Genomic DNA, 27,712 nt, shown 5'->3' with positions numbered 1-27,712 from the left:
CACGCTACTTCTTCATAAAGACACCCAGTCCCACTTTAAACGTTTTGCTGAATGTTTGGAATGAAGATAACATTCTACTAACCATGTACTGATCAGCTCTTTGCAGGTGGCAAAATCATCAGCTGTGTGTGTAACTGTTCATGCAAGCAAGCAAGCAAGCTAATGTCAGCCAGCTAGCTGCAACCGCAGCTGTGCTGCACCGATCTGACGGAACTGCAAAACCACAAGCTTTCGCACCAAAGCCATGCAGCTACCGCATTTACAATCCAGCGTGGCGTTGTTGAGCAGATCCGACTTGAAAGGCGTATGACGTGAGGACTTGGAAGGCGCATGTCTTTCAAGTATGTAGTTAATGGGCAAATGTGGTTGTTGTGGCCGGCGGTCAAGGCGATGGACTAGAAATCCATTGGGGCCTCCCGCACAGGTTCGAATCCTGTCGACAACGGTCAGCTTTTTGCGGCAGTCCACACGTCGACTTGAGAAGAAGCCGCGGTATGGAGATCACCTGAGAGGGTGCCAGGAGAAATAGCCCGACCTTTGCTCCAGAAAATAGAGCACGCAGTAGCAATGGACCCAGCTATGTCCTGGCAAAATTAGGCACACCTTCAGTAAACATGGCGTCCTTCGGTCAGTCTTTTAGCCACCCCAGGCGTGCTCCTGTGCAGTCCTCCAGGATCCTGTCTGAGTACCGCCGCGCCGCCGCAAGCCGATGACTGATGCGTCTGACAAATGCTGATTGCATTGCAAGAGGACTGGGATCGGGAATGGACGGACAGCGGATTTCACTGGGAATGGGACAACAGCAGAAATAGCTTCAAACATCAAACATTACTGCATGAACAGCACAAAGAGTGGACACATTTCATTGTTTGAAACACTGCTTTTCACTTCAGCTCTTTGTATGTAATAACTTTGCTCTTCTCCACAGCTGGCTGACGGACACACAAAAGCGCAAGCAAGAGTGGCCACAGACCCACTATGCCGACCTTTGTACACTCTCTCCATCTAATGATAGAGAGGAAGGATGCATTCACTACTTCTAGCCTCCACTATTCAAATTCATTATTTTCAGGGTGTCCTAAAAGCTTCCTGAAAAGAATTACGCTTGTTCCAAAACGCTGCATCCAGAGTACAGTCAGGGACTAGAAGGAGAGCGTATATTTCCCCATATGGACTTCTCTCTTCATTGGCTCCCTATTAAATCCCAAATAAAAATCCAAATACTTGCCCTCACACACAAGGTCTTGAATGATCACGACCAATTTTGTCTACAAGATCTCACAGTGCCATATCATCCCAACAGAGTGCTTTGCTCTCAGACTGCTGGCTTCCGACGGGATTTAAAAGTAGAATGGAAGGCAGAGCCATCACTTTTCAGGTCCCTCTCTGTGGAATCAGCTCCCACTTTGGATTCGGGACACAGACACTTGCTCTCATTTTTAATTAAGCTTAAAACCTTTTGCCAGTGTCCAAATAACTTGAAAGAGGAGCCAAGGAAGTCATCGTCCCAGATTCACACCTTTTCACACCTTGTCTGGTGTGACCTGACGAAGTCACGTGACCATTGCGACTCTCAAGGTGCTAGCAATCACGCAAGGCTTTAAATGCGTGAGAGGCCACACTTGAATAGCAAAGAAGCTTTGCTGATGAGATTAAATGTGCAGTTGCATGAAACCACTAGTCTTTTTAGGGATCTACCTTTTGAGCAGTTTAGAAGCTGACAAGCGTGTAATCAAAATGCCCACCTTGTTAATTGTCCTGAAAGGCTGTATAAACAGGACAATGAATCAGTAATGTTGCCAGCTTTCATAGCGATGGTGGTATAGTGGCGAGCATAGCTGCCTTCCAAGCAGTTGACCCGGGTTCGATTCCGGCCATCGCAGTTGCCACTAGTAGTGCTGTTCAAGCAGGTCTGCGTTCACTTTTACACTAAAACTGTTCTCCGCTCTTTCTGCAAAGGCTTACAATGTCAAGCCAGGTGCATTCTTCATCGGCCTCGCTGCTGCCGTTTGCTGTGGAAAAGCACTGCTCACACAGGCTTTGAGGTCTCATCGCCTCTTACATGAAACTGGGATTTGACACGCTACTTCTTCATAAAGACACCCAGTCCCACTTTAAACGTTTTGCTGAATGTTTGGAATGAAGATAACATTCTACTAACCATGTACTGATCAGCTCTTTGCAGGTGGCAAAATCATCAGCTGTGTGTGTAACTGTTCATGCAAGCAAGCAAGCAAGCTAATGTCAGCCAGCTAGCTGCAACCGCAGCTGTGCTGCACCGATGTGACGGAACTGCAAAACCACAAGCTTTCGCACCAAAGCCATGCAGCTACCGCATTTACAATCCAGCGTGGCCGTTGTTGAGCAGATCCGACTTGAAAAGACGTATGACGTAGGACTTGGAAGACGCATGTCTTTCAAGTATGTAGTTAATGGGCAAATGTGGTTGTTGTGGCCGGCGGTCAAGGCGATGGACTAGAAATCCATTGGGGCCTCCCGCACAGGTTCGAATCCTGTCGACAACGGTCAGCTTTTTGCGGCAGTCCACACGCGTCGACTTGAGAAGAAGCCGCGGTATGGAGATCACCTGAGAGGGTGCCAGGAGAAATAGCCCGACCTTTGCTCCAGAAAATAGAGCACGCAGTAGCAATGGACCCAGCTATGTCCTGGCAAAATTAGGCACACCTTCAGTAAACATGGCGTCCTTCAGTCAGTCTTTTAGCCACCCCAGGCGTGCTCCTGTGCAGTCCTCCAGGATCCTGTCTGAGTACCGCCGCCGCAAGCCGATGACTGATGCGTCTGACAAATGCTGATTGCATTGCAAGAGGACTGGGATCGGGAATGGACGGACAGCGGATTTCACTGGGAATGGGACAACAGCAGAAATAGCTTCAAACATCAAACATTACTGCATGAACAGCACAAAGAGTGGACACATTTCATTGTTTGAAACACTGCTTTTCACTTCAGCTCTTTGTATGTAATAACTTTGCTCTTCTCCACAGCTGGCTGACGGACACACAAAAGCGCAAGCAAGAGTGGCCACAGACCCACTATGCCGACCTTTGTACACTCTCTCCATCTAATGATAGAGAGGAAGGATGCATTCACTACTTCTAGCCTCCACTATTCAAATTCATTATTTTCAGGGTGTCCTAAAAGCTTCCTGAAAAGAATTACGCTTGTTCCAAAACGCTGCATCCAGAGTACAGTCAGGGACTAGAAGGAGAGCGTATATTTCCCCATATGGACTTCTCTCTTCATTGGCTCCCTATTAAATCCCAAATAAAAATCCAAATACTTGCCCTCACACACAAGGTCTTGAATGATCACGACCAATTTTGTCTACAAGATCTCACAGTGCCATATCATCCCAACAGAGTGCTTTGCTCTCAGACTGCTGGCTTCCGACGGGATTTAAAAGTAGAATGGAAGGCAGAGCCATCACTTTTCAGGTCCCTCTCTGTGGAATCAGCTCCCACTTTGGATTCGGGACACAGACACTTGCTCTCATTTTTTAATTAAGCTTAAAACCTTTTTGCCAGTGTCCAAATAACTTGAAAGAGGAGCCAAGGAAGTCATCGTCCCAGATTCACACCTTTTCACACCTTGTCTGGTGTGACCTGAAGAAGTCACGTGACCATTGCGACTCTCAAGGTGCTAACAATCACGCAAGGCGTTAAATGCGTGAGAGGCCACACTTGAATAGCAAAGAAGCTTTGCTGATGAGATTAAATGTGCAGTTGCATGAAACCACTAGTCTTTTAGGGATCTACCTTTTGAGCAGTTTAGAAGCTGACAAGCGTGTAATCAAAATGCCCACCTTGTTAATTGTCCTGAAAGGCTGTATAAACAGGACAATGAATCAGTAATGTTGCCAGCTTTCATAGCGATGGTGGTATAGTGGCGAGCATAGCTGCCTTCCAAGCAGTTGACCCGGGTTCGATTCCGGCCATCGCAGTTGCCACTAGTAGTGCTGTTCAAGCAGGTCTGCGTTCACTTTTACACTAAAACTGTTCTCCGCTCTTTCTGCAAAGGCTTACAATGTCAAGCCAGGTGCATTCTTCATCGGCCTCGCTGCTGCCGTTTGCTGTGGAAAAGCACTGCTCACACAGGCTTTGAGGTCTCATCGCCTCTTACATGAAACTGGGATTTGACACACTACTTCTTCATAAAGACACCCAGTCCCACTTTAAACGTTTTGCTGAATGTTTGGAATGAAGATAACATTCTACTAACCATGTACTGATCAGCTCTTTGCAGGTGGCAAAATCATCAGCTGTGTGTGTAACTTTCATGCAAGCAAGCAAGCAAGCTAATGTCAGCCAGCTAGCTGCAACCGCAGCTGTGCTGCACCGATCTGACGGAACTGCAAAACCACAAGCTTTCGCACCAAAGCCATGCAGCTACCGCATTTACAATCCAGCGTGGCCGTTGTTGAGCAGATCCGACTTGAAAGACGTATGGCGTAGGACTTGGAAGACGCATGTCTTTCAAGTATGTAGTTAATGGGCAAATGTGGTTGTTGTGGGCGGCGGTCAAGGCGATGGACTAGAAATCCATTGGGGTCTCCCGCACAGGTTCGAATCCTGTCGACAACGGTCAGCTTTTGTGCGGCAGTCCACACGTCGACTTGAGAAGAAGCCGCGGTATGGAGATCACCTGAGAGGGTGCCAGGAGAAATAGCCCGACCTTTGCTCCAGAAAATAGAGCACGCAGTAGCAATGGACCCAGCTATGTCCTGGCAAAATTAGGCACACCTTCAGTAAACATGGCGTCCTTCAGTCAGTCTTTTAGCCACCCCAGACGTGCTCCTGTGCAGTCCTCCAGGATCCTGTCTGAGTACCGCCGCCGCAAGCCGATGACTGATGCGTCTGACAAATGCATAGCGATGGTGGTATAGTGGCGAGCCTATCTGCCTTTTAAGCAGTTGACCCGGGTTTGTTTCCCGGCCATCGCAGTTTCCACTAGTAGTGCTGCTCATCATCATGCGGTTTTTCATAAAACCAGTAAAACTCTGATCTCTCTGTAATTCCTTATTGTTCTGTTATATGAAAGGGTTTTATGTGTCATCACCTCATACATATACCTTCTTACATTAAAATGTAATCTGCATTCTTCACTTCTCAAGGTTCCAGTGATTCAAAACGAGCTGGTTATTGGACTGCAGGTTGTACGAAACAAAGTGTACAAAACGAAAAAGGACTGGATGGCCCTCCTTCACAGAGACAGACTCATTCAATTAAGACTTTTCTGCTTTGGATGATCAAGTTCTCCCTTTCATTGTTTTTTAGACATATCAGCATACATGTGAGGTCCCTCTGCCTCCAAGTCCCCAACCTTCTGATGCCTGGTTTCAATCAAAGGACACTCATAATATCATCCACCCAGATTTGAAATATGAATGTTTTTCCCTGGACCTGCAACTCTGTGAACATGACTGAAAACGCTAGTGTGGACGCCTAGCATCTTCAGATGAAAACTCCGTTTTCAAATCCATGCGGGCTAGTGTTGACGCAGCCTAAACAGCATTATCTGATTTGCATGAGAATGTGCTGATTAGGCAGTGAAACCTTTTATTACAAAAGGTTTCTTATTGTTTCTTAAGTGTTTGTTGCAGAGTGAAGGAAAGAAAGAGATTATTTTATCACTGCTCATCACCACTTTCTCCTCCACTGGGTTAGTTCATTTTAAAGGATTCTGGGTTTCTTTATTTATATATCCATATGAAATACTGAATAAATTACTCTGAGATTTTATTGATGGCTGAAAAGGTACCATATGTGGAACAAAACAAACTTTAAACTAAATTATTACACCGACATTGGTCTGAACAGTAAGATAAACATTCCTAATGTGGAGATAAGGTAATTATATAATTGTTTTTGTTCACAGCAGAGGTCAAGATGCATTTAAAAGAATTTAAATGCAATGCTTAAACAGTATTACCTTAGATCAAGGGTATTAAACATAAGGCCCCAGGAGCAGAATTGCCCTGGAAAGTGAAAGAAGACAGAGATTATGAAATTTTACCTATAGGGTCAAATTGGGCTGTATACGGTCCATTATGTAACATGACTTTGATATCCCTGTGTCATATGTGGCAGGCAGAGGTAGGACCCAACAGCAGGACTTGGGAACAAAGCAAGTGAACTGAAACAGCCAACTTTATTTGCTATAACACTGAACACACTGAATACAGGACAAGAAACTGTCAAAATAAAACAGGAAGTTCAATAACCAAGGCGACAAAGACTAAAACATACAGGCTTGACACTGGGACATTTGGGGGAGAAACAGACATGGGAATAAGACTGACTATGGGACACAGAAGGGGAACACTGAACAGGGAACCAGAAACAGGAATAAATACTAAATCTTGGAATATTGAAAACAAAACAGAATCCTAAGAGTCCAAATACAGAAACTCATAGTGCCATGATATCCTGCCTTACTTCCTTCACCTTCTGAGATCAGAAGGTGAAGGAAGGAAAGAACGAACAAATGAGCAAAGGAAGGAAGGAAGGAAGGAAGGAAGGAAGGAAGGAACGAACGAACGAACGAACGAAGGTACTCTGTGAGGCCACTATTACAAGGCAAGTTTGAAAATCTTGGAATTTCACAGTTTACATGGTATAACAAATATATGTGACAGGCAAAAACTAGTAAACACTTTTAGCAGTTACAAGAACTAACAAATGAATATCCAACAAAAGGGAATAGAAATACATTGTACTGCCAATACTTTGGTTTATTCTTTGTATGACTTGAAAATCAGGCTTTAGGGAAAACTAAATGACATGTTTCTATCATCAATTACATGAAGTAAACACACAAGCACTTGCATACACATTTAAGACATGAGACACACTAATTCCATCTCATAAAATGTGTCTATAGGTGAGACGCTTTGCGTTGATTGGTGCTGCTGGACCACACTGGAGGTGCGAGTCCGCCGTGTAATGGTTTATGCCATTACAAAGGAGCTGGCCTCTGTACTCAACTGGGCAGGGGAAAAAAACCAAGGACCAGACAAAGCAAAAAGGGCATTTAAAGAGACAGCGCTGTGCAGATGCATATTTGGTAAGTTTTAACATTTATTGTAGTTTTATGAGCCTAAAGTGAACAATAAAGGGATCAATTGATGTGCTGGGTGCGTTTCACATTTCCTATGTCTGTTTTTTGCTATATTACTTTGTCTTTCTTAATAACAAGACTTTCATGTCCGGTTAATCTGGAGATGGAGTCTTTGGTCTTCGGCTTGTTTTGTCCTCGGGTTGTACACTTTGTACAGCCCGAGGACCCCATGTTTTCTTTTTTTTTTTTTTAAAGGATACACGGCACACCATGCTAAGACATATCACATTTTCAGCTTATAGCTCTTTGGGAATCAAATGCGGCAGTTTGCTGATTTCTGCCTGGTGACTTTCATGTTTATCAGCCTAGGAGTTTACATACTTTCTCCCTGCTGAAGACAATTAACAAGAGCTTATTCATGTGCTCTAATTCCCTTTTTTTGTCTTTGTTTTTTTGTGTGTGTGTCTATTTTTGTCCTAGATGGCCTGGCGCAGCAGGTAGGGGCGAACTCTATGTCTGAGTTGGTCTTTGCTCAAGCAGTCCAGAAATGGCTCAGGTATGCTCCAGATCGTGCGGGTGGTGGCGCATGGGGACGCACATCATCCATCCCCATCCCGGAGTAAATAATAAAAGTGACGTGAAACATAGAAATGTAAATAGGAAACTTTGTCTTTTAATAAAGTATTTTGCAAATGATACATGTCTATTGACCTTTTTTGTTTTTTTGTTTTTTTCAATAAAAAGCAACTGTACGAAAGAGGTGGAAAATCAATACCATAGCTCAACAGTGTTTCAATATCAGAATCTGACATTGTTTCAATGTCAACAGTGTTAGAAAATATAACGTCGAATCAATGTCAGGTTTCAACATTGATTCAACATCAAAACCTGACGTTGTTTCAACGTTAAAAATGGGTGCAAGAGTGACGTTGGGTCAACGTCACACTTCAACGTTGATTCAATGACGTCGCCTGATATTGACTCAACATTGTTTCAATGTTTCCTTGCTATCTGGGATGTAAGGGTTAATCTAATTCTTATCTTATGTACCTTGGTAAGGATTAGTGGAGAGGTTTGTGGCCTTAACCAATGGGGCTTGACAAGGTGTAGCCTGAAAAGAAGACAATTGCTCACCCTCCTGCAGGTCCACCACTTACTGGAGGCACTGTAGGGGCAAAGGCCCTGGAGATCCTATCCCTGGCAATAGAGTCTGACTATTGGGACAAGGAACATCACCTGGCGGTAAAGAAGCCTGATCTAATGCGTGAAGTTGAGAGATACTGGCTAGTTATAGGTCTCACATCAAAACAAGGCTTGGGTGCTGAAACCAGTCTCTTGGAGAGTGCTCAGCTTGCTGCTTGGATATTGCAGTTTTTATCTGTGATTGAGGGGGTTGTTTCCCCACACCAGGGAATGGGTCTTGACTCAGTCCCCGCAGAATAGCGAACAGTTAATGGGTCACTTTAAACCCTTTTTTACATTGAACAGCATTTCAGAGTACCAAGCCTTTTTTTGGAGTCACTTGGTGGGGTGGTCGAAGGTACTCCATCTGAGGACTCTTATCACATGGAGGTCTGGGCAGTACCTCTGGATTAGCAGACTAGGGTGGTGGTTTCCATTTTTAGGAAGGGAAACAGGAAGGTATGTTAAGTTCTAGGGTGATCACATCACACTCCTCAGCCTCTCTTGGAAGGTCTATGCAAGAAAGCAGAGTTTGTCCATTAGCCAAACTTCAGATTTAGGAGGAAGAAAAAAGGTTTTCACCCTGGTTGCATCCCTTGTTGGCATGAAGGTGGCTTGCATTTCCCTTAGAGATAGTGTCAGGAGTTCAGTCATTCAAGGGGGACTCAGAGGGTTGCTACTCCTCCACACTGAAGGAGCCAGTTGAAGTTGGTAGCATTTGACGAGGCCTCCTGTGTACCTACTGAGGCTACGTCCACACTAGCCCGGATAGATTTGAAAACGGCGTTTTCGTCTCAAAACGCTCCGTGTCCACACTAGTGTTTTCAGTCGTTTTCACAGAGTTGCGCGTCCATATTGAAACAGTCGAAAACGCTTACGTTCCAGTACTGCGCATGCAAGAAGAGTCGACCTGCCTCATTTCTGTCTGCCGCCTCTTTGAAACGTCGTGGCAAAATATTGAGGAAAAGTACCAAGTTCTTTAAATGGACTAACAATGAGATGGAGTTGTTGCTGTGAGTAACACAAAAGTACAAAGTTGCAAAAGCGAGTGAGAGTTAAAGAATTTGAAGAAAAGCTATCTGGAGCATGTACAAACTGATATTAATCTTTAATAGGGCTGTCAAAATTGAGAGCAAACAAAACAACTGCTATCTTAGTTTAATTGGTCACATGACTGCATCATATGACTAACATGCGTCATCGTTTTAGAAAGTCTCTGTTTTCGCTGTCCACACTGCAACGCGAAAGCACCGTTTTGAAATGTATGCGTATTCGAGAGCGTTTTCAAAACGCTGCGTTTTCCATCAGCAAAAACGTCATCTCAGTGTGGACGGGAGGCCAAAACGGAGAGAAAACAATGCGTTTTCGTTTGAACGTGTGGACGTAGCCTCTGTGAGATGTTTCAGTCATGTCCTACTGGGAGGATATCCCAGGGTAGACTCAGGGCATAGAGTGATTATTTCTTTTGTGCCTGGGAACACTTTGGTGTTGTATGGTTGTATGATTTTCAAATATTGATGATAAAATAAGAAATAGACATGAAACATGCATAATATTTACTTTTTAAGTTGACTAACATTGGAATCTGTGATATGACTTAAAATTTCCTGATAGCAGATAAGATAGCACAGTTAGGTTGTTCCTGCCCAACAACATAACTGTGCTTATTGTGGTGTTAGTCTGAAGTTTCTCGTGATACATGATTACTTTTGATGCTTTTTTTCAGAGGGAAAACTCCAGATATGATGAAAGAGAAATATATTTAGATGTCTGCTTTTGGCCAAGTGCCTCAACTGATAAATGACTCATTAAATAAAAGAAGAAATGTTTAAACAAATTGAGGAAGCTGGTCAACAGGAAGCTGCTGGCACAGTTTCCACAACCTGTGTGAGTACAGACAGCTTTCTGTAATAAAATTACTCAGTCACATGGTCTGGCATTCTTTTTATTAGTACCTCTTATAATATCCACATCAGTTTTTTGTTTTTTTTTTGGTGTTGTGTTTGTTTGGTTTGAAATGATAACTAAATGTTAGATTGATGTCAGAGTAACATTAATATGCATGCGATGGGCCCGCAGAACATCACACTGGTCCAAGATGATCAGTGTTATTCACTTCACTGTAGCTGTGACTTCAGTACTACTGTTGTGTAGGTGCTGAACATAAAATATTTCTGTATGATGCAAGGCTGCATCTTGCTTTAGCTTTGTGTTTATAAATTTAAAAAAAATAATTGTAATATATATTTGTAAAGTTAAAATACTGATAAATACAACAGGCAAATAGGATAAAACCTGTAGCCCTGGATGAAAATGTGAAATTGAAAATATAATTACTTTATTTGCACCCTGATGAGACTGAGCTGACTTCCTTATTCGCAGGAAGGTGAGAACTTTGTCTATTCCCAAAGGCTGATTCTGTTTATCCGGACAGAACAGAATTAACCTTTTGGGATTTACTTATCTGGATGACTGAGCATGCATCCAGACAGCTTTGTGTATTTATACAGTATTGAGAGTACAGGTCTGAGAACCAAGAGCAAAAATCAGGAGTTATATAAAAATGCAAAGAAAACGTTTTTGTGAGCATAGTACAAAAATCCTGATCAAAACAGGCAGGAGAAAAAAAACTGTGGAAAGCTGAGACACAAAGTCTTTGGTGGAAACGAGTTGCTCTATGTGCAAAACTGTTAATGAGAGAATGAAGAACAGGTTAGTGTGTGAGTGGAGGCTCAAGTCAGGTGAATCTAGAGGCAGGTGGGAGTGGCAGCATCTGAAGTGAGAGCAGAGTGCATGATGGGAACATAAAAAGCAAACTGACTGAATAAAGAAAGACAGAAAACCAAAAGCGTCACAGGTCTGTTTGCTTTGACATTACAACATCTAAACAGAGAAGTGTTTCACTCGCTGTGTTTCTGCTGAAATCACACATTGACTTTTACTTTGTTGTTTCTCCTCTGTGTCTGATCATTTGGTAAGAAAACATTTTTTACGTCTTACTAAATTTTTATATCACAATAAAAATAACTGCTTTAATTTTTTTTTATCTGATTTCAAATACATGTAAATTTTGTTTTGCTCTATAAAACATTGCAAGTTCCTGATTTGATCAAACCTTTATGTGATGTTATGTTTTTTTATACAGGTGATGAGTTTTGTGACAGTCCAGTCTGTGAACATCATGACAGACATCATGTTACTGAGTCTCCTCTTTATTCCAAGTGAGCCGTCTCATTTCAGTCATTTACAGTCTGACAGATCAGTGCAGATAGAGATACTTTACAAAGTCACACAGTTTATACTGAAGCTGTTGAGAAAAAAACACGCCTGATAAACTCAGTTTATCATAATTATGTTTTTGCTCATGTGTATTAGCATCTTTTTTCCAGACACTTTGGCTGCTTGTCCTTCAGACACAAACCTGTTCATCACTGCACCAACAGAGATGGAAGCTCTGAGTGGATCTTGTTTACAAATCCCATGTAACTTTAGTGCTGCTGGACCAGTAAAGTTTGACAGCACAAGACCCGTCTGTGGAGTGTGGATTAAAAATCACTCCAAGGTTATTAAATTTCCAAACAATGAGATCTTCAACAGCAGTGGGACAGTTAACATCTATCCAATGAACATTACAGGAAACCTGAAGGAGAAAAACTGCACCACTCTCTTTTCCAATTTAACCACAACTTATACAAACACATACTACTTCAGAATTATGAACTGGCCGTTCAGAGCAACAGCTGCTTGTGATCCTCTTAAAATAACAATTAAAGGTGAGAAAGTTTTCTTTCCATTGTTCAGGTTTTCTGAAAACTAAAATGAGTAATCAGATGCAGCTTTGGGTTAATCAACAGAAAGAACTAAAAGTTCAATTATTACAGAATTCAGTCTGATTATTCTGTATTTATTATTATCCCAGAATGTCTGTACTACCCTGATGGTAACACAAAGAGAATAAAATACTACATATTGTTTGCTGTTTGACCGTTTAAAAAACAGCAAACAACATTAATGATCAATTTTTTCTTTTCTAACAGAGTGAAAAATTATTATTTTTGGTGTGTTTTTTTCTACTGCGTTTCCTGTATTATCAGTGTACAAACTGTGTTTGATGTGAAACCACAGATTCTCCTTGGAGGCCCAATATTACAATCCCAGGTGATCTGAAGGAGAAGGAGTCTGTCACTATAACCTGCTCAGCTCTCACTCCCTGTCCACACTCCCCTCCTCAACTCACCTGGAATCTCACACAAGACTCTCACAACAAAATAGAGAAAAACACAGATGGAAGCTTTACAAGTAAAATCCAGCAGACCATCACTCTGTCAGACACACATGATGGAAAGAAGATCAGCTGCTCTGCCAGATATCCTGTGAACCAAGGAAAAGACATCAAGACAGCAGAGACAGAAGAGACTCTCAGTGTTTCATGTAAGACAATCAGAGTTTGTTGTTGAACTGAATCCTATAGGACAACATGATTTATGGGATATGTGGGGGGGTTTTCCTCCAGATGCTCCTAAAGACACCTCAGCATCCATCAGTCCATCAGGTTTGGTGTCAGCAGGCAGCTGGGTGAAGCTGACCTGCTCCAGCAGAGCCAAACCTCCAGTCAGCAGCTTCACCTGGTTCAAGAAGAGCAGAGATGGAGCTGTGAATGTATCTGAAGGAGAGATTTACAGCTTCAATGTAACAGATGGAGGAGTTTATTACTGTGTGGCCACTAATGATCTGGGTAATCAGGCATCACCAGAGATTCTTGCAGGTAAGGACAACCCACATCACCAATGTTTTACACACACAACACACATTAAAACATATCTTTGATTCCTGTTTAATAGTGATCTTTTTTTTATCAGGACACCAGAATAGTGGTTCTTTATTACTGGGTCCACTTCTTGGAGGCATCCTTGGGTTCATCTTACTGATCTGTTTAGTTATCTTGGCTTGGTAAATATCACACATCAAAACAAAAAACATGATCTGCTTTCCCATCAAGCTAAACTTTACTTCAAAAAAGTAAAGTTTAGCTATCTACATATATATATATAACCTAAAGTTATGTCATATTTAACTGGCTCTCATGTCTTCCAGGTGCTTAAAGTCAAACCATCAAACTCAACAACAGACTCAGGTAAGAAAATTGAAAAAAAAACAACCTCATTGTAGATTACCTGACTGATTATTTACAGTAGTACCTGCATTAGTGCAGTCTGCCTACCAGATTTAAGTGTCACAGAACTTTTTATTTGACTCGTTTTATAGACTGAAGACCTGGTTGTCGAAGAGTCAACAAGTAAAACAGAAGAAGGGGAAGAAAACCTCCATTATGGAGAGATCAACTTCTCCACACTGGGATATGAAGTGCCCTCTGGCTCAATGCAGGACAGAGGACAGCAGCAGGATATGGTGTACGCACAGGTGAAAGTCAACAAGCCAGAAAACAGCTTAACACAGAGAGCTCATGGCCAAGAGGAACTTTATGCTAAAGTGAAGAAAAAATGAGAAGTATCATTTAACATCCTCTGAACAAAGAAAGAAACATGGAGCCAGCAGTTCACTGAAATAAAAGAAACTACTGTGTGCAGTCTGCTTTATGTCCATGCTTCTGTACCAACTTCAGGCAGCCGTTTGCAGAGGATTTCCTATGTTCACATTAAATCCATGAGCAGAAGCTGCAGCACTCAAAGAACTAGTTGACTGGGCCACACAAGTATTTCTGAAAAGGAAAAACTCAAAACCTCCACATATTGTATGTGTTTGTGGTAGGACTTCATAATACAGCCCGTACCTTATTACCTAACCTGCTTTATTGCCTCCCGACATTTACTGAATTGCATATGTAATTTTTACCAACTAAAAGTACTTCTCGGTAGATACAGTAGAACAGGAAGTTACAGGAGGTTATAAAGGAAGAAAAATATTATTTAGTAATAAGAACCTTTAGGGTATCTTACTGGAATGGACAAGGTTCCTCTTATTACATTGTAATGACTCAGTATTATCAGAGGTGTAGTCTGCATCAGATGTGTTTACAGGTGGAGATGGCTTCTAAAGCGAGGAGCTTTGAAGTGCTAAAAGCACGTACCTCAGACCTGACAAGGCTGGAGCCTAAAGGGCCTGACTCTAAATAAAATACATGAAAAACAGCAAATATAAATACTTGTTACCAGTAACATGGAGTTTTCTTAGCTGAATCCTAGTTCTGATACTACTTTCTACTTTTACGTTTGTTGCTCTGAATATTTCCCTGTTATTTTTAGCTCTTCGTTGTGTAACTGAACTGTCAGTTGTAAAGAGTTCTTTGCTGTTTGGCATTCAGTTCAGTCCTGTTGAAAAGAGGATGCTACCTTTTGTGTTGAGTACTTTTATCACGTCTGAAGTGTATGCATGCAGCGTTGTTCATGCTGCTCACAGTTCAGTGACCAAACTTTCTACTTCTCATGTGGTTTTGTCATTACATTATCACACTAATGTATCTGTGGTGACATTGTGAGTGTGAAATACTGCGCACATAATATTTTTCAACATTTTCTAAGTGTTTGACGTATCTACTGTGGGGGGAAAAAAAACACACCAGCCATTGTGTCTGCCTTGGAAGAGGTTTATTCATTGCACTGTAATAAAATCCTCGGCGTACAACGTCTACAAATACCTGATAATCTCAGTCGTTTGGTCAAACATTTCACATACTGCATGTAAACGTCGCCTGAAATCATAAATCATGCAGCTTAATCACAAATATTTCTGAAGTGGTGAGATGAATAATGCATAGTGATCTTTGGCTTCAGAGAAAACCTGCTAAACTTTTCACTTTTGAACAGTTAATGCACTTTTAGGGTTTTTTTTCCATTTTAACATCAATCCCAGTTCAAAATAAATGACATTTCATGAGACCTGGACATTGTATGTGTATTTAGTGTATTTAACACCATCCCCGCCAATGATTAAATAACCCAGCAGTCAGTGTTTTCAAATCAATGAAAACACTGACTGCATGTATAAAACAAAATCCTTTCTTCTGATGTGTACACGTGTATACATATATATTCATATACATATAGACATGTGTTTTTATAACAAAAACATTATGGGATCTCTTGAATGATTAGTGATTCATGAGTCAGTGTTATGTTTAAGACGGTACTCAGGCAGGGATGTTAAGTGTTAAAAAGCAGTGATAAAATTCATTATTTAAAACTCTTTCATTAGTTAAAACTGTTCTGTTTGCATTTTCTTTCTTTGAAAAAAAAAAAAAAACCTTTGGGCTTCAGCCTGTAAACATTAGCAGCCTGAACTCGTTATTGTTAAAACTCTTAAAGGCACCGTTGGTTGCATTCCAGTACAATGTTCCTCCTACCAACACAGCAGCAGCCTCAAGTGCTGTAGCAACAGTGTGAAGTGATGTCCAAAAACAGAAGGTGTTGCACTGATAATCTCACATCTCAATTCTCTTTACAAAGGGACAAGCAGCAGTCACTGACTGCGTTTTCATACACAGGGAAAGTTCAATATTCACATTATTGCTGGTTTTATGACTGAATCTTCAACATAAGATTCATTCTACCCATTTTTTTTGTTGTTGTTTCTTTGTTTATTCGTTCATAAATTTCTGTGTATGTAAACCCAGTCACTAGTTCTGATTACACTTTCATGAAGTGAATGCTGCTTCCTGAGTACCTCCCTCCCTCTTTGTTTACTTCCTGTCAGGAGGCTTTTTACTTGTGTACTCTATCCTCCAGTGCCTTCAGCTCAGCCTCCACCTGTGCTGGCAGGTCAGCGCCGACCTGCTGAGTGAAATAGGCTTTCAACTCCTGGGTCTCCTTCTGCCAGAAAGGCTTGGGCACATCGAACAGGGCCCCCATATCCACCTTGCCGCCCAGGCCTTTAGTGTCGATGGCGCCATCTTGTGGCACCCAGCCGATAATGCTCTTTTTGGCTGCCTCGTCCTCTCTCTCTCTGCCGCAGCGTTTGAAGATCCACTCTAGCACGCGGGCGTTCTCACCGAAGCCAGGCCACAGGAAGGTGCCAGTTGCCGGGTCCTTTCTGAACCAGTTGACGTGGAAGATCTTGGGCAGCTGAGTGGGGGCCTTACGGCTCTGCATACTCAGCCAGTGAGCGAGGTAGTCGCCAAAGTTGTAGCCGAAGAATGGCCGCATGGCGAAGGGGTCGTGCATGATCACCTTGCCTGGAGAGAAAATGAAAAAGCAACTTTGTCCTTATTTCAATATAAGAAAAACAGCAAAAGGTAAAGAGGATAGCTCTAGAGAGTTTCACAGAACTTCTGCATCTCAGGAAAGTGTGTGAGGATTTGTACCTTTATGCTCAGCAGCTGCTGTGGCCTCGGACCTCATTGCAGCTCCAATAAATACTCCGTGCTGCCAGTTGAAAGACTCGTAGACCAGAGGGACACCTGAAACATCAAGATCATGAGATCACATTCAGTACAAGCCTACTTTCTGTTACATGTTATACTGTGCTTCAATTTGTTTTTGTTTTTTTTTAACTTTGTGCTGTTGTAATACATTAAAAAGAGAAAATACAAGGATTGTACTGCATGAACCATAACTGCAATCAATGATTTTGTGAGTTCTATCTTGTGTCTCTATTAATACAGTGACTCCCAATCAGCGATGGAAATAACGGCGTTACTAACGGCGTTACTTGTTTCAGTAACAAGTAATCTAACTAACTACTATTCCTATCGTGACAACGCCGTTACCGTTACTAACAAGAAAATGCGGTGCGGTCGCATTACTATTTTTCAACAAACAGACGGTTGAAGCTGTGTTCAGTTTACCGCATCTTATATCAGCTGCACGGAAATAGCTGTAAGTAATCTGGGCGCTACAGCTTTAAGCAGCTGCGCGCTCCCGCGGACGGTAATCACGATCACTTTTTGGCACAAAACCTGGAGCTCAGGGGGCAAAACAATCGCATGAGTGCTGCTGTTTGACTGAGGAAGAATAAAGTAGTCGTGGTAAGCCAATCACACGACCACTTAATCTCACATCTCAATTCTCTTTACAAAGGGACAGGCAGGAGTCACTGACTGCGTTTTCATACACAGGGAAAGTTCAATATTCACATTATTGCTGGTTTTATGACTGAATCTTCAACATAAGATTCATTCTACCCATTTTTTTTGTTGTTGTTTGTTTGTTTATTCGTTCATAAATTTCTGTGTATGTAAACCCAGTCACTAGTTCTGATTACACTTTCATGAAGTGAATTCTGCTTCCTGAGTACCTCCCTCCCTCTTTGTTTACTTCCTGTCAGGAGGCTTTTTAATCGTATACTCTATCCTCTGCATGACAAGATGACAAAGCAACAAGTTGATATATACCAGTTTTTAAAATTGGGTTGATAGGCCACGTAAAACCAGAGTCATGATAAACAAGATATATGCTGCAGTTTTTTCCTCAATAGTTTCGTCACGTTTTTTGTCTAAGGACAGCGCCAGAAACCACTCTCTGCTTATGAGCAAAAACTAAAAAAACAAAACAAAAAACAGCCCGTTTGTGTTGGTGGAAAAATGTACCATGTCGACCAATCAAAAAAACAGCAGAAAAAGAGAGAGAGCGAGTTTTGAGATGTGAGACATTTGTGACGTTTAGCATGTTTGGAGTGTGTAGTTAATGTGTTGTCTTGTGTAGTTAGTGTGTAGTGTTGTGGATAGTTTTGTGTTGTGTGTCAGAACAATGAGGCGACTGCTGTCTCCAGGTAGAGAACAGGAGTGATACACCTGCTGCTGTCAGGCCTGCAGGTATCAGGCTGTGATGTTCTCCTTATAGTGGACAGGAATTATTGTTTTTGGAGTGGCACAAATAATTTGTGTGGCATCTTATTGAATGCAGAACAGCTGATTGTTCTGTAAATAGTTTGAAATGGGTTTTTTTTTAAAAAGGTAAATGGCTGCAAATAATTTTGTTGTTTGCAAAACTTGTGCATAACTTGTTTAAAGTTATGAAATATGATTCAATAAACATGTTTGTGGGTGTTACAGTAAAAAATATAACTTTTTCTACTCCGATTTTATGTTTTTTGTCTGATTTTAGATCAATTGTGTTAATACAGTATATCAAAATGAAAACATGACTGTAAATTCAGACACGTGAGGTTGTGCTGAAAAGAATGATACCAAACAGGAAGAAATAAATCATTTTTAAAGGTGAAATGTGGAGGGAAAATCAAAAGTGGTTAACAATGGCCAATTATACCCTGGACCCCAGAGGGTTAAACATTTTTTTAAAGAAACGCAATAGTTACTTTTCAAGTAATTAATTACTTTTAGAATCTTGTAACTCAGTTACTTTTTTCAAGAAGTAACTAGTAACTATAATTAATTACTTTTTCAAAGTAACTTGTCCAACACTGCTCCCAATACAATAGGTAAATTGACTTTTTTGGTCAATGTACCCACACAGGCCAGACCAGTAAAGTAAAGCTTTCCAGTAAAGCTGAAGACATTTTTGATGAACATCAAGACTGCGACATTTCATTTTAAATGTGTTGTGGGTGTTTTTGTCGGATGCTAGATGGACAGATGTCTATAGAGAGAGAGGTTAAATGATCAGTCTGCGGGTAAATTAAATCAACAGCCAAAATGTGAAAATATGAATCCACCAGGGTACAAAATGTTTTTAAACTTGGCACCAACCTTCTGGCCTCCTCCCACCAAAAATGATGGCATCAATGGGGACACCCTCCTCACTCTCCCACTGGGGGTCAATGATGGGACACTGAGCCGCTGGTGCACAGAAGCGGGAGTTGGGGTGGGCGCAGGGTGTTGAGCTTCCTGTGGACAAAGAAGAAAAACGGGTTTTTGTTTGTTTGTTTTTAACAGCTCATGTTTTTAATGTCACGGTTAACGGTTAACTGCGTCTTTACTACTCTTGACCTCCCAAAGTCAAGAGTACTGCGGCCTCCTGAAAAAACAGAAAATCTCATGGGGACACCCAATTTTAAATCTTCACTCTCAAACAAATAGTCATGCATTCGCGTGAAAACTGCATTGAAAACTCAAACAGAACACGTGGTGTTGCCCAGTCATATGCAAAGTAATATAATACCAATATTTGATCCACCTACAACTGATTATTTAGGTCAGAGTAATATCACAAACTATTCGCCTTCTATTACAAGTTTGAATTCACTTTTTATATAAATGAATAAAATCATACAAATATATCCCTGTACAGACTTGTGAGTAATTTCAAACTGAATTTCTGAGAGGCTGATGTTGTCCAAGATAAGGACAATGCTGGATAATACCTCCCACCCACTCAATGACATGCTGGCTAATCCCAGAAGCACATTCAGTGACAGACTGAGATTACCCAAATGCACCACTGAACGACACAGGAAATCATTCCTGCCTGTGGATATCTCACTGTACAATTCTGCACTGCAGCAGTTATACCCTTTTTCACTTGCTTTACAGTAAAATAACAAATGACAAAGTTTCACTGGTTAGAGTTAAATGTCCATCATAATTGAGCGATTTGTATATATATTGTGCTATTTCTTAAATTTGTAAACTCTGTAATATATTGTAATATTTAATTAGTTTAGTCTGTTGCCGTTACTGTCTTGGAGCAACTGTAACCCACATAATTTCCTTAGGGATTTTTAAAGTATTCTGATTCTGAATGTCTGTAAATATTGTGCCCCACCTGCAGTACCTGTGCAGACCACCAGGGGGGCCCTAGAATCACTGCTTTAACCCAGTTCTAAATGTGTGACTTTGCTTTGATTTACCAGCAGATGGTGCTGTATACACTTTGACTGTTAAGTACACTGATACACAACAAATGTCACCTTGTTTCCAGGTTTTGCCATGCCAATCTGTGAGCGTGATGTCAGCAGGAGGGGGGTCGAGTCCTTCCCACCACACCCCCCCATCGCTGGTTTCCCCAACATTGGTGAACACAGTATTTTTAGCGACAGTAGCCATGGCGTAGGGGTTGGTCTTGTTGGAGGTGCCCGGGGCCACGCCAAAGAACCCGTTCTCTGGGTTGATGGCTCTCAATTTACCTACAGAAAGATGAGTTTTTTGGCGTTTTTTTTAGTAACCACAGATTTTTTTTTTTATTAAAATGAATCTGTGCATGTGACCACTTCACTCGCCTTGGCTGTCAAACTTCATCCAGGCAATGTCATCACCCACGCACTCAACCTTCCAGCCTGGTAGAGCTGGTTTCATCATGGCCAGGTTGGTTTTACCGCAAGCGCTGGGGAAGGCAGCTGCGATGTATCGCTTCACACCCTTAGGGCTGGTGATTCCTAGGATCTGAAGAGAGAAGAAAGAGGGAAATACTAATATTAGCAAGAATATAACTCCAAATTTTTAATAAATGTGGAAGGTGTAGGCTTATAGTGAATTTTTTTTAATTAAAATAAAACCTCTTTAATTCAGACTCAAGTCATAATCAATACATAGCATTCTAACCAGCATGTGCTCAGCCAGCCAGCCTTCATCTTTGGCAATGCGGGAGGCGATGCGCAGGGCAAAGCACTTTTTCCCAAGGAGAGAGTTCCCTCCATAGCCACTGCCGAAGGAGAGGATCTGCCTGGTGTCGGGCAGGTGAGATATCAGCACCTTTTCTGGGTTGCAGGGCCACGAGTTCACCAGAGGAGCTGGAGGGGAAAAGGAGGGAAAAAATAAAAGGTGGGAAAATTTATAAAATGTTGCAAAAACTGATACAAATTACAAATAAAACTCTATTCAGGCTCTTGGAATCTGCACCTTTGAGCGGTAAAGGTCGCCCCACGGAGTGCTGACAGCTCACAAACTCCACTCCTTCAGCCAGTTTATTGAGAACAGGAGTGCCCATACGCGTCATGATACCCATACTGGCTACAACGTACGGGGAGTCCGTCACCTTGAAGAAAAAATAAACTGATTATTACTCTGACCTATAACTTAGGAAGCCCAGTGATAAAAAATAAATAAATAAATAACTTACAGCAATTCACTGGAAGAAAGCAGCACAGCAGGCTCAGGTGTTTACTGCATGTTTTTGCTGAGTATGAAGTAGTGAGAGAACGATAGTGTTTTTACCTGGACACCATATTTGGTGAGAGCTGAGCCTACGGGACCCATGCTGAAGGGAATCACATACATAGTCCGACCTACAGTGAGGACACAGATTAAAAACAACACACTAATGTAGTTTACTTATAGCCACTGTAGCAAACAAGCTTCAAGGTCAAGTGGATCAAGCAGTAGCACCGGTATAGTTAAAGGTTGTAAACACGTTTTTCTCAAGATCTTCGTGATAATTATTGTGAGTTATGCAGATTGCATGTCTAACATGATCAATAAGGTATATTTTTCTATACCACAAAGAAAAGTTGTTACACTGGTCAAGCATCCAAGCATAAACTAGCTGAAAGAGTACAACATGTTTTTAGTGACCTCCAGGTGTTTAAAGTAGCCCCTCCCCTCATAAATACTAATGGGTCAGCTGCGGGTTAGCACACAGAATGAGCAGGCAACCACACAGAGTCAGGAGGCCCTCTGCTGCATATATTCCCCCACTCTCCCTCCCTGCTTTCCTGCCTACTCTTCACTACACTGTCCTGTCTAATAAAAACTAAAAAAAATAAATAAATCATTATATATATATGGATCACAGATGTTTGCCTGACGACTGTTTCTCTAAGCTCACCTAAACCTCGAGGTTAAGGTGTGTACCTATAAGCAGGATTTATAACACTGCAACAAACGTGGAAGCTAATCCTGTTCTAACAGGCAACAAACTCAAAAGTGACGACAAAAGAATCTGAAGCGGGCCTCACGGTATTTCTTTTTTTTTTTTTTTTTTTTTTAAAAACACCTCTGCTTATTTAAAGTTCCTGATGTTAAGTCGCTTTTAAAATCATCACTGTTTTCTAAAAACATTTTTCAAAGAATTTTTAAAACTTTTTTTAGCATTAAAATTCAAATTAAATGGAATACTTGTACGAGGTGAACGTGACAGTCAATTAAAACAGAGGAAAGGTGAAAATGCTCGGTCTCCTGGCAACAATGAACAAACATTTGACTTCTATCCAATTACGTACCAGCCATGCTGCCAGGGAAACGCTCCTCTCTGGCTTTCTGCCAGTCAGACTCACTCATCCAGTTACCCAGCTGGCTTTTCACCCCTGCAGCGGGGATGGGGATCGTGTCTCTCTGCTTCTTGGTCACTATCACAGTCTTGCTCTCCACTCGGGCCACATCTTTTGGGTCTGTACGTGCCAACCAACTGTCAAATAAAAAGTTTATTATTAAAAGTTGCCACAGCATGTTTCAGGATAACTACTTTAGGGGATTTGTTTGGCATGCTGTTCCATTATCCTTACCAGTTCTCATATTTGGGAAGCTTCTTGACCATGCCATCCCTCTCCAGACCTGCCAGTATGTTGGCCGTCTCTTCTGGCGTCCCAGTCACCACGTGTACATTGGTAGGCTTACACTCCTCCACAGCCCCCTTCACAAAGTCGGCCACTGCCGGCGGCAGTGAGGGGATCGAGGCCAGAGATCGAACGCCGACGCTCGCCCCGACACCACCCTTCCTGAAAGAGAAGGACAATTTAAAATCACTCTACTGGTGACTGGAAGAAAAATCCAACAACGCAGACTAAACACAACTTCCGTACACGAACCACCTGAAGAGATCAGAACTTCTTTAACAATAGTAGTTGTTGGGCTGGAATCCAATGTTTTCTTTTTTCATACAAAGCAAAAAATAAATAACTCACTGAGCTTAGGGCAGTGCATTTGCCAGGACACCAGAGGAGGAACTTGGATGCAACTCTATGATGAGACAACTGAGAGACATATCTTGGAAGCAATCAAACCGTCTTCCTTCTTTCCTTCTTTAGAGTACATTCCTGAAAGACCTGCCACAAGAGACTAATACAAGGCGAGTCTCCTCATGTAATCTAGCTATTCATCCATTTTCTTCCGCTTATCCAATTCATGGTCCAGGGGATAAGGGCGAACTATTCCAGATGTTACAAGGAGTAAGATAGATGATGTGTCCAGGGTGTACCCCATTTATCACAGGGCTAACACAAAGAGACAAACAACCATTCACACTCACATTCACAACAATGGCAGGTTAACCCAACCTCATGTCTTTGGACTGAGATGTAGTGAGAACATGCAAAAGCCTGGATTTTTACCCAAGGCCTTCTTGCTGTGAGACAATTGTGCCACAACCCCACAGTACCCTCCCAATCTAAATGTACCAAAAGCTGCAGTGCATTGTAAATGTATGGAAAGATGTCCTTACTGTGTCATGTTTGACAGTAATACTGAAGTGTATGGTGCTCTCTGTCTGTTAGGACATAGGATTGTAGAGCTGGGCGATAGAACGATAACGATATGTATTGCGAAATAACTTTTTCTCGATAGAAAAATTAAACTATTGCGACAGGCCTCATCTCTCTTGTCCTCTTAAAAAAAAAAGAACAGCCAATCCAAATTAAGTAGCACAGGGCCGAACCAATCACAGCCGCAGCGTCACATCACGTGACTTGTTACGTGCAGCACAAGCGCCAAGAAGCACATGTGTATTTGTTTGGGAAGCAGCCAGCCGGGCTGCCCAGGCAATGAAGGAAATGAGTGTGCCGACTAGAGAAAAATCAACCGAGAGCGTGAGCGAAGGTTACCGAAGAAAAAACCGATGATGGTTCCAATGCCGGAGAGCTTATCGAACGGAAGGGCCACAGAAGTTCCGTAGTGTGAAGGTATTTCGGCTATTTCAAGTCTGACAAAAAACAGAGTAGCGCGCACTGTAAATTGTGCCGAAAGCAAGACTGGAAATACAATAAAGCGGTGCATGCTCAATCTCTGACTGAAAGCGCTAATTCGTCATTCGGCTTTTGTCAGACTAAAGTCACTGTTAAAACTGTTTGAAAAGCTAAGCTATACAACAAGGAGAGATTGAGAATTTCCTTTTAGTTCTCAGTTTATTTGATATTGACAAAAGTTAGTCAATTTTGTCTGTTCTTCTGTAAAACAAACTAAGATTTATTTTTAGAATTAAAATTTTGTTTCTAAGTGGAATTGACAATTTAGTGGTCTGTTTTGTTTGTTTTATTTTGAAACTTAAACGCTTTAGCGGCTGCCTTTTGTGTAGTTTGCAATATTTGCCTTTATTTATCTGAAACTGAAGTCTCATGTTCCTTAAGTACATCTACCCTGTTGAACTTATTATGGGAAATAAATATTTAAATTAAAACAAGCTGCTAATTATTTCACATTTTACTTGTGAGCAACGGCACATTTAAATCTTACAAATGTAGTTATTTGGCTTATATTGTGATATATATCGTTATCGCCTGAAATGAAAAAAACATATCGTGATATGAAAAAATCTTATATCGCCCAGCTCTATAGGATTGGTTTCAAATGTGACACTGGGGGGAAAAAAGCAAGTTAAAAAGTGTCAAAGTTTAATCCACCTTAATGTACTGAGTGCCACAGATGAGCTAAAACGCTTTAAGCACACTTTTTAAAGCCTCAAAGTATCAATTTAATCTTTAATGCAGCAGCAGTGACAATGAGGTGTCTTTGTTGTTGTTATTAGAGAAACCTAAAAGCCTCAAGCTGACCTTTCCACATATGCAGAGAGGTCTGTGGGTGGGTGCAGGGCCCTCTGTTTGTCAGCAGCTTGATATTCACAAACATAAGCCACTGAGAGTCAACATGTATGCAGTTACAACACAAGCCTGTGGGTGTCTGCATGTGTGTCCCCTGCCTGTCTCTGACAATAGAACATACAATGCATGTGCTTTGTGTCTGTGAACACTATAGCTGAACCCCATGACCTCTTTAGAAAAATGTGAAATTCATGTTCTTTATGGTCACATGAGAGGCCCAGAAGGGCTGTGACTAAACGTTTTTAGTCGCAATAAAAGGAGCAGCTAATAACTGCCAAAACAAATCACACTCTTTCACTTTGTTTCAAAGATCAATACATGCAGTCAGCTGCAGGCACGTGGCTCCAATTGGCAGCACTCGGTGGTTCATTATACATACATCATGTACCCACACACACGCACGCAGGCACACGTGTGCTCGCTTTCACTCATGCATGCACACATACACGTTAGTCTGGTCTGAATGTACAAAGGGTGCGAGCAGCAGGCATGAGAAGAAGTTCATGATGAGCAAGGCGTCACATGATCCAGCAGTGTGAAGGCACAAAGCTGAGGAATAAGAACTAATGTCACACTCAGGGCCAACTTTAAAGCAGCTCTCAGACACAGTGTGTCAGTTTTGTAGCAGACTTTTTCAACTGAATGTACATTTTCTTACCGGTAAACTGTACTTCACGCCCACAGTTTGGAGCAGCTGAAGCTCATTTGGTGTATTTGAGAAAGACACTGAACCCGTTTCTTGTTGAGATAATCATCTACAAACAACACTATCTGTGTCTGCAGCTTTTGACTGATTGACTGTCGTTTTATTGGGCAACAAGGCTCTACAGCAACAGTAACAGACGACTATTATTTGACCTTTGACCCAAATATGACGACACTTTGTTTAGGCTTATCTGTGACTTCCGATAAACCCGTCCCTTTGGTCAGCTCTGAAGACTTTTAGACCCTTTACCCCCTCCACAGTAAATCAATTACCTATGCTCCCAAACATCACCATTGTCACGCTGCTGATGCCGATAATTAACGAGGGTGGTGCTGAATATTATCTCCAGTGTGACTGAGATTAGGATGAGCTGGATTGAATTTGAAGTGAATTAAACACAAGCAAAGAGTTTAACTGGTTATTTTCTTGCTAAGGAACTCGTGGGAGCTGAGAAGAGAGATTAGCAGCTTTGCTTTTCTTTGTCTGCAACAGAGAAACTGTGATCTTTTTATATTTTTTTAGAAATCCTGTAAAGACTTTGATGACTCATCCAACTTTCCCTGCAGTCAACCATCTGATTATGCCACCTCTTTGCCTCCTGTCCCCCCTCAATTCTTGATATGGAATGCCTCTTGGTATATTTTTGCATAGATTTATCCAGACATAAGCCAACAAGGGAACAACTATTCAGCAGGACCCGCTCTAATGTTTAAGGATTAATATTTTCCCGACCAAAAACTTTCAAAGAACTCATCGCTCAGCTCTGTTATTGATTATCCCAGATGAACAACTTGTCCCCCTAACACACCTCCAAGTGAGTAAGCCAATCCTCACACACCACAGGCCGACACGCCTACAGTCCACCTTTGAAGCCCTGACAGATCCTGGTCAAAGGCCTCTTTAGGGAGGAGTCTAATTGTCAAGCAAAGACAAGCCAGCACATCACTTCAAGGAGCATGCACACATGCTGCATGCATTAGTACTCCTCCTACTGTGGTGAATACACAGTAAAATACTCTGGGACATTCAGTGATGCCTCCGGGCATGAGCAATCTCTCAAGTGGAAATACAAACAAAATCCACAGGTCCCTGAGTCACTAATTCACCCACTCTCTAACATGCATCCATGATGGCAAAATAAAAGCACAAACACACACAGACGATGTCACTGAGTGCTCACTTTGAGTCCTGTGTGATATTGGCTTATCACAAATCCTGGAGGGGTAAAAGCAGCAAAGATTAGATGGCAAATTATCCTGATGTGTTCTTTCGCTCATAAAGACATTAAAATCTATTTGTGTCATGAGTCCCAGCAAATAACGTCATTATCAAGTATCAAATATCAGGTCAAACGAGATTTTTCAGCAGGTAACAGAGCAGCTGTCAAACAGGAAGAGTCACAGTAAGGTGAAACTGTTTCCAGGAACTCCTTAAAACAGTTTAGAAATATGTAAATCTGTAAATCTGTTACAATGAATGAAGACGGCTACAGTGTCTCAACTCTTACTTCAAAATGGTCTATTTACTTTAGTTTTCATACAAAAAATAGTCATAATGAACTAAGATTTCATGCTTAGTGTCATTTTCTTTTCAAAATAAAAGCCTCGAAAATACAGTGAAGGGGTGGCTGTTGCCCGCGCGTTCATCGTAACTTAAACAGCAAGCAAAACACTTTTAAAACAAAAGAAGTTAGAATAAAGCAGACACACTTTTAAATCACGAAAACACTAGAAAGCCGCGATAACTCACCTTCGTATGACTCCCAATAAAAGGCACGACATCTTTGGTTTAAAAGTTAAACGAGCTTATATTAAAAAAAAATAACAGTGTAAAAAGGCACATATAAGTTAGTTGAGAGGGAGACACGAGGAGCAGCAGTCGCTAGAGACGGTCACGGCTCATATCTGTACGTGCTCTGAGGGGACCTTGCACTTTGCTCAACGTGTACATTCACACGGAGACACCTCTACACCGGCGAACTGGATGCTCCTGTGCGTCTGCCGCGCGACCTCAGCGAGTCCCCGAGAGTCCTCCGCCTGTCTGCCGCTTTGTACACTCAACTGTGACCGGCCGACTCAGATCTGGGGGAGG

At 41.7% G+C, this 27,712-nt stretch overlaps 2 protein-coding genes and 3 non-coding genes across 5 annotated transcripts; 4 read left to right on the top strand and 1 right to left on the bottom strand.

Annotated features, from left to right (window-relative positions):
- The first annotated feature begins 365 nt into the window (after positions 1 to 365).
- Positions 366 to 445, top strand: trnas-aga. Its single transcript has one exon. It is a non-coding gene; the product is annotated as a tRNA-Ser (tRNA).
- A 2,000-nt stretch (positions 446 to 2,445) lies between these two features.
- trnas-aga lies at positions 2,446 to 2,525 on the top strand. The gene has a single exon. It is a non-coding gene; the product is annotated as a tRNA-Ser (tRNA).
- A 1,996-nt stretch (positions 2,526 to 4,521) lies between these two features.
- Positions 4,522 to 4,601, top strand: trnas-aga. Its single transcript has one exon. It is a non-coding gene; the product is annotated as a tRNA-Ser (tRNA).
- Positions 4,602 to 11,095: 6,494 nt separating this feature from the next.
- Positions 11,096 to 13,764, top strand: LOC116312676 (sialic acid-binding Ig-like lectin 7). The gene is made up of 8 exons (XM_031730130.2): positions 11,096 to 11,233; positions 11,405 to 11,480; positions 11,649 to 12,032; positions 12,385 to 12,690; positions 12,773 to 13,024; positions 13,119 to 13,209; positions 13,354 to 13,393; positions 13,525 to 13,764. The coding sequence occupies exons 2-8, from the start codon at positions 11,408 to 11,410 to the stop codon at positions 13,762 to 13,764; spliced, it is 1,386 nt and encodes a 461-aa protein (XP_031585990.2). The 5' UTR covers positions 11,096 to 11,233; positions 11,405 to 11,407.
- Positions 13,765 to 14,847: 1,083 nt separating this feature from the next.
- pck2 (phosphoenolpyruvate carboxykinase 2 (mitochondrial)) lies at positions 14,848 to 27,402 on the bottom strand. Its single transcript, XM_031730149.2, has 11 exons — positions 27,371 to 27,402; positions 22,609 to 22,821; positions 22,327 to 22,511; positions 21,323 to 21,393; positions 21,008 to 21,143; positions 20,711 to 20,898; positions 20,389 to 20,551; positions 20,080 to 20,295; positions 18,920 to 19,057; positions 16,577 to 16,672; positions 14,848 to 16,447 (listed from the first exon to the last, which is right to left on the bottom strand). The coding sequence occupies exons 1-11, from the start codon at positions 27,400 to 27,402 to the stop codon at positions 15,978 to 15,980; spliced, it is 1,908 nt and encodes a 635-aa protein (XP_031586009.1). The 3' UTR covers positions 14,848 to 15,977.
- Between the last annotated feature and the right edge of the window lie 310 nt (positions 27,403 to 27,712).

This window comes from Oreochromis aureus, linkage group 9 (genome assembly GCF_013358895.1).
Source record: "Oreochromis aureus strain Israel breed Guangdong linkage group 9, ZZ_aureus, whole genome shotgun sequence".
Taxonomy (NCBI): domain Eukaryota; kingdom Metazoa; phylum Chordata; class Actinopteri; order Cichliformes; family Cichlidae; genus Oreochromis; species Oreochromis aureus.
This window is presented reverse-complemented; position numbering and strand designations above follow the sequence as displayed.

Excerpts from the sequence above, each read along its gene's own strand:
- pck2 (XM_031730149.2), bottom strand. The coding sequence starts at position 27,402 with ATGTCGTGCCTTTTATTGGGAGTCATACGAAG. Across the intron at positions 20,899-21,007 it reads GCGACCTTTACCGCTCAAAG|CTCCTCTGGTGAACTCGTGG; the intron begins GTGCAGATTCCA and ends TTTCCCCTCCAG. Across the intron at positions 16,673-18,919 it reads TGGTGGGAGGAGGCCAGAAG|GTGTCCCTCTGGTCTACGAG; the intron begins GTTGGTGCCAAG and ends TTGATGTTTCAG.
- LOC116312676 (XM_031730130.2), top strand. The coding sequence starts at position 11,408 with ATGAGTTTTGTGACAGTCCAGTCTGTGAACATCATGACAGACATCATG. Across the intron at positions 11,481-11,648 it reads GAGTCTCCTCTTTATTCCAA|ACACTTTGGCTGCTTGTCCT; the intron begins GTGAGCCGTCTC and ends TCTTTTTTCCAG. Across the intron at positions 13,210-13,353 it reads TGTTTAGTTATCTTGGCTTG|GTGCTTAAAGTCAAACCATC; the intron begins GTAAATATCACA and ends CATGTCTTCCAG.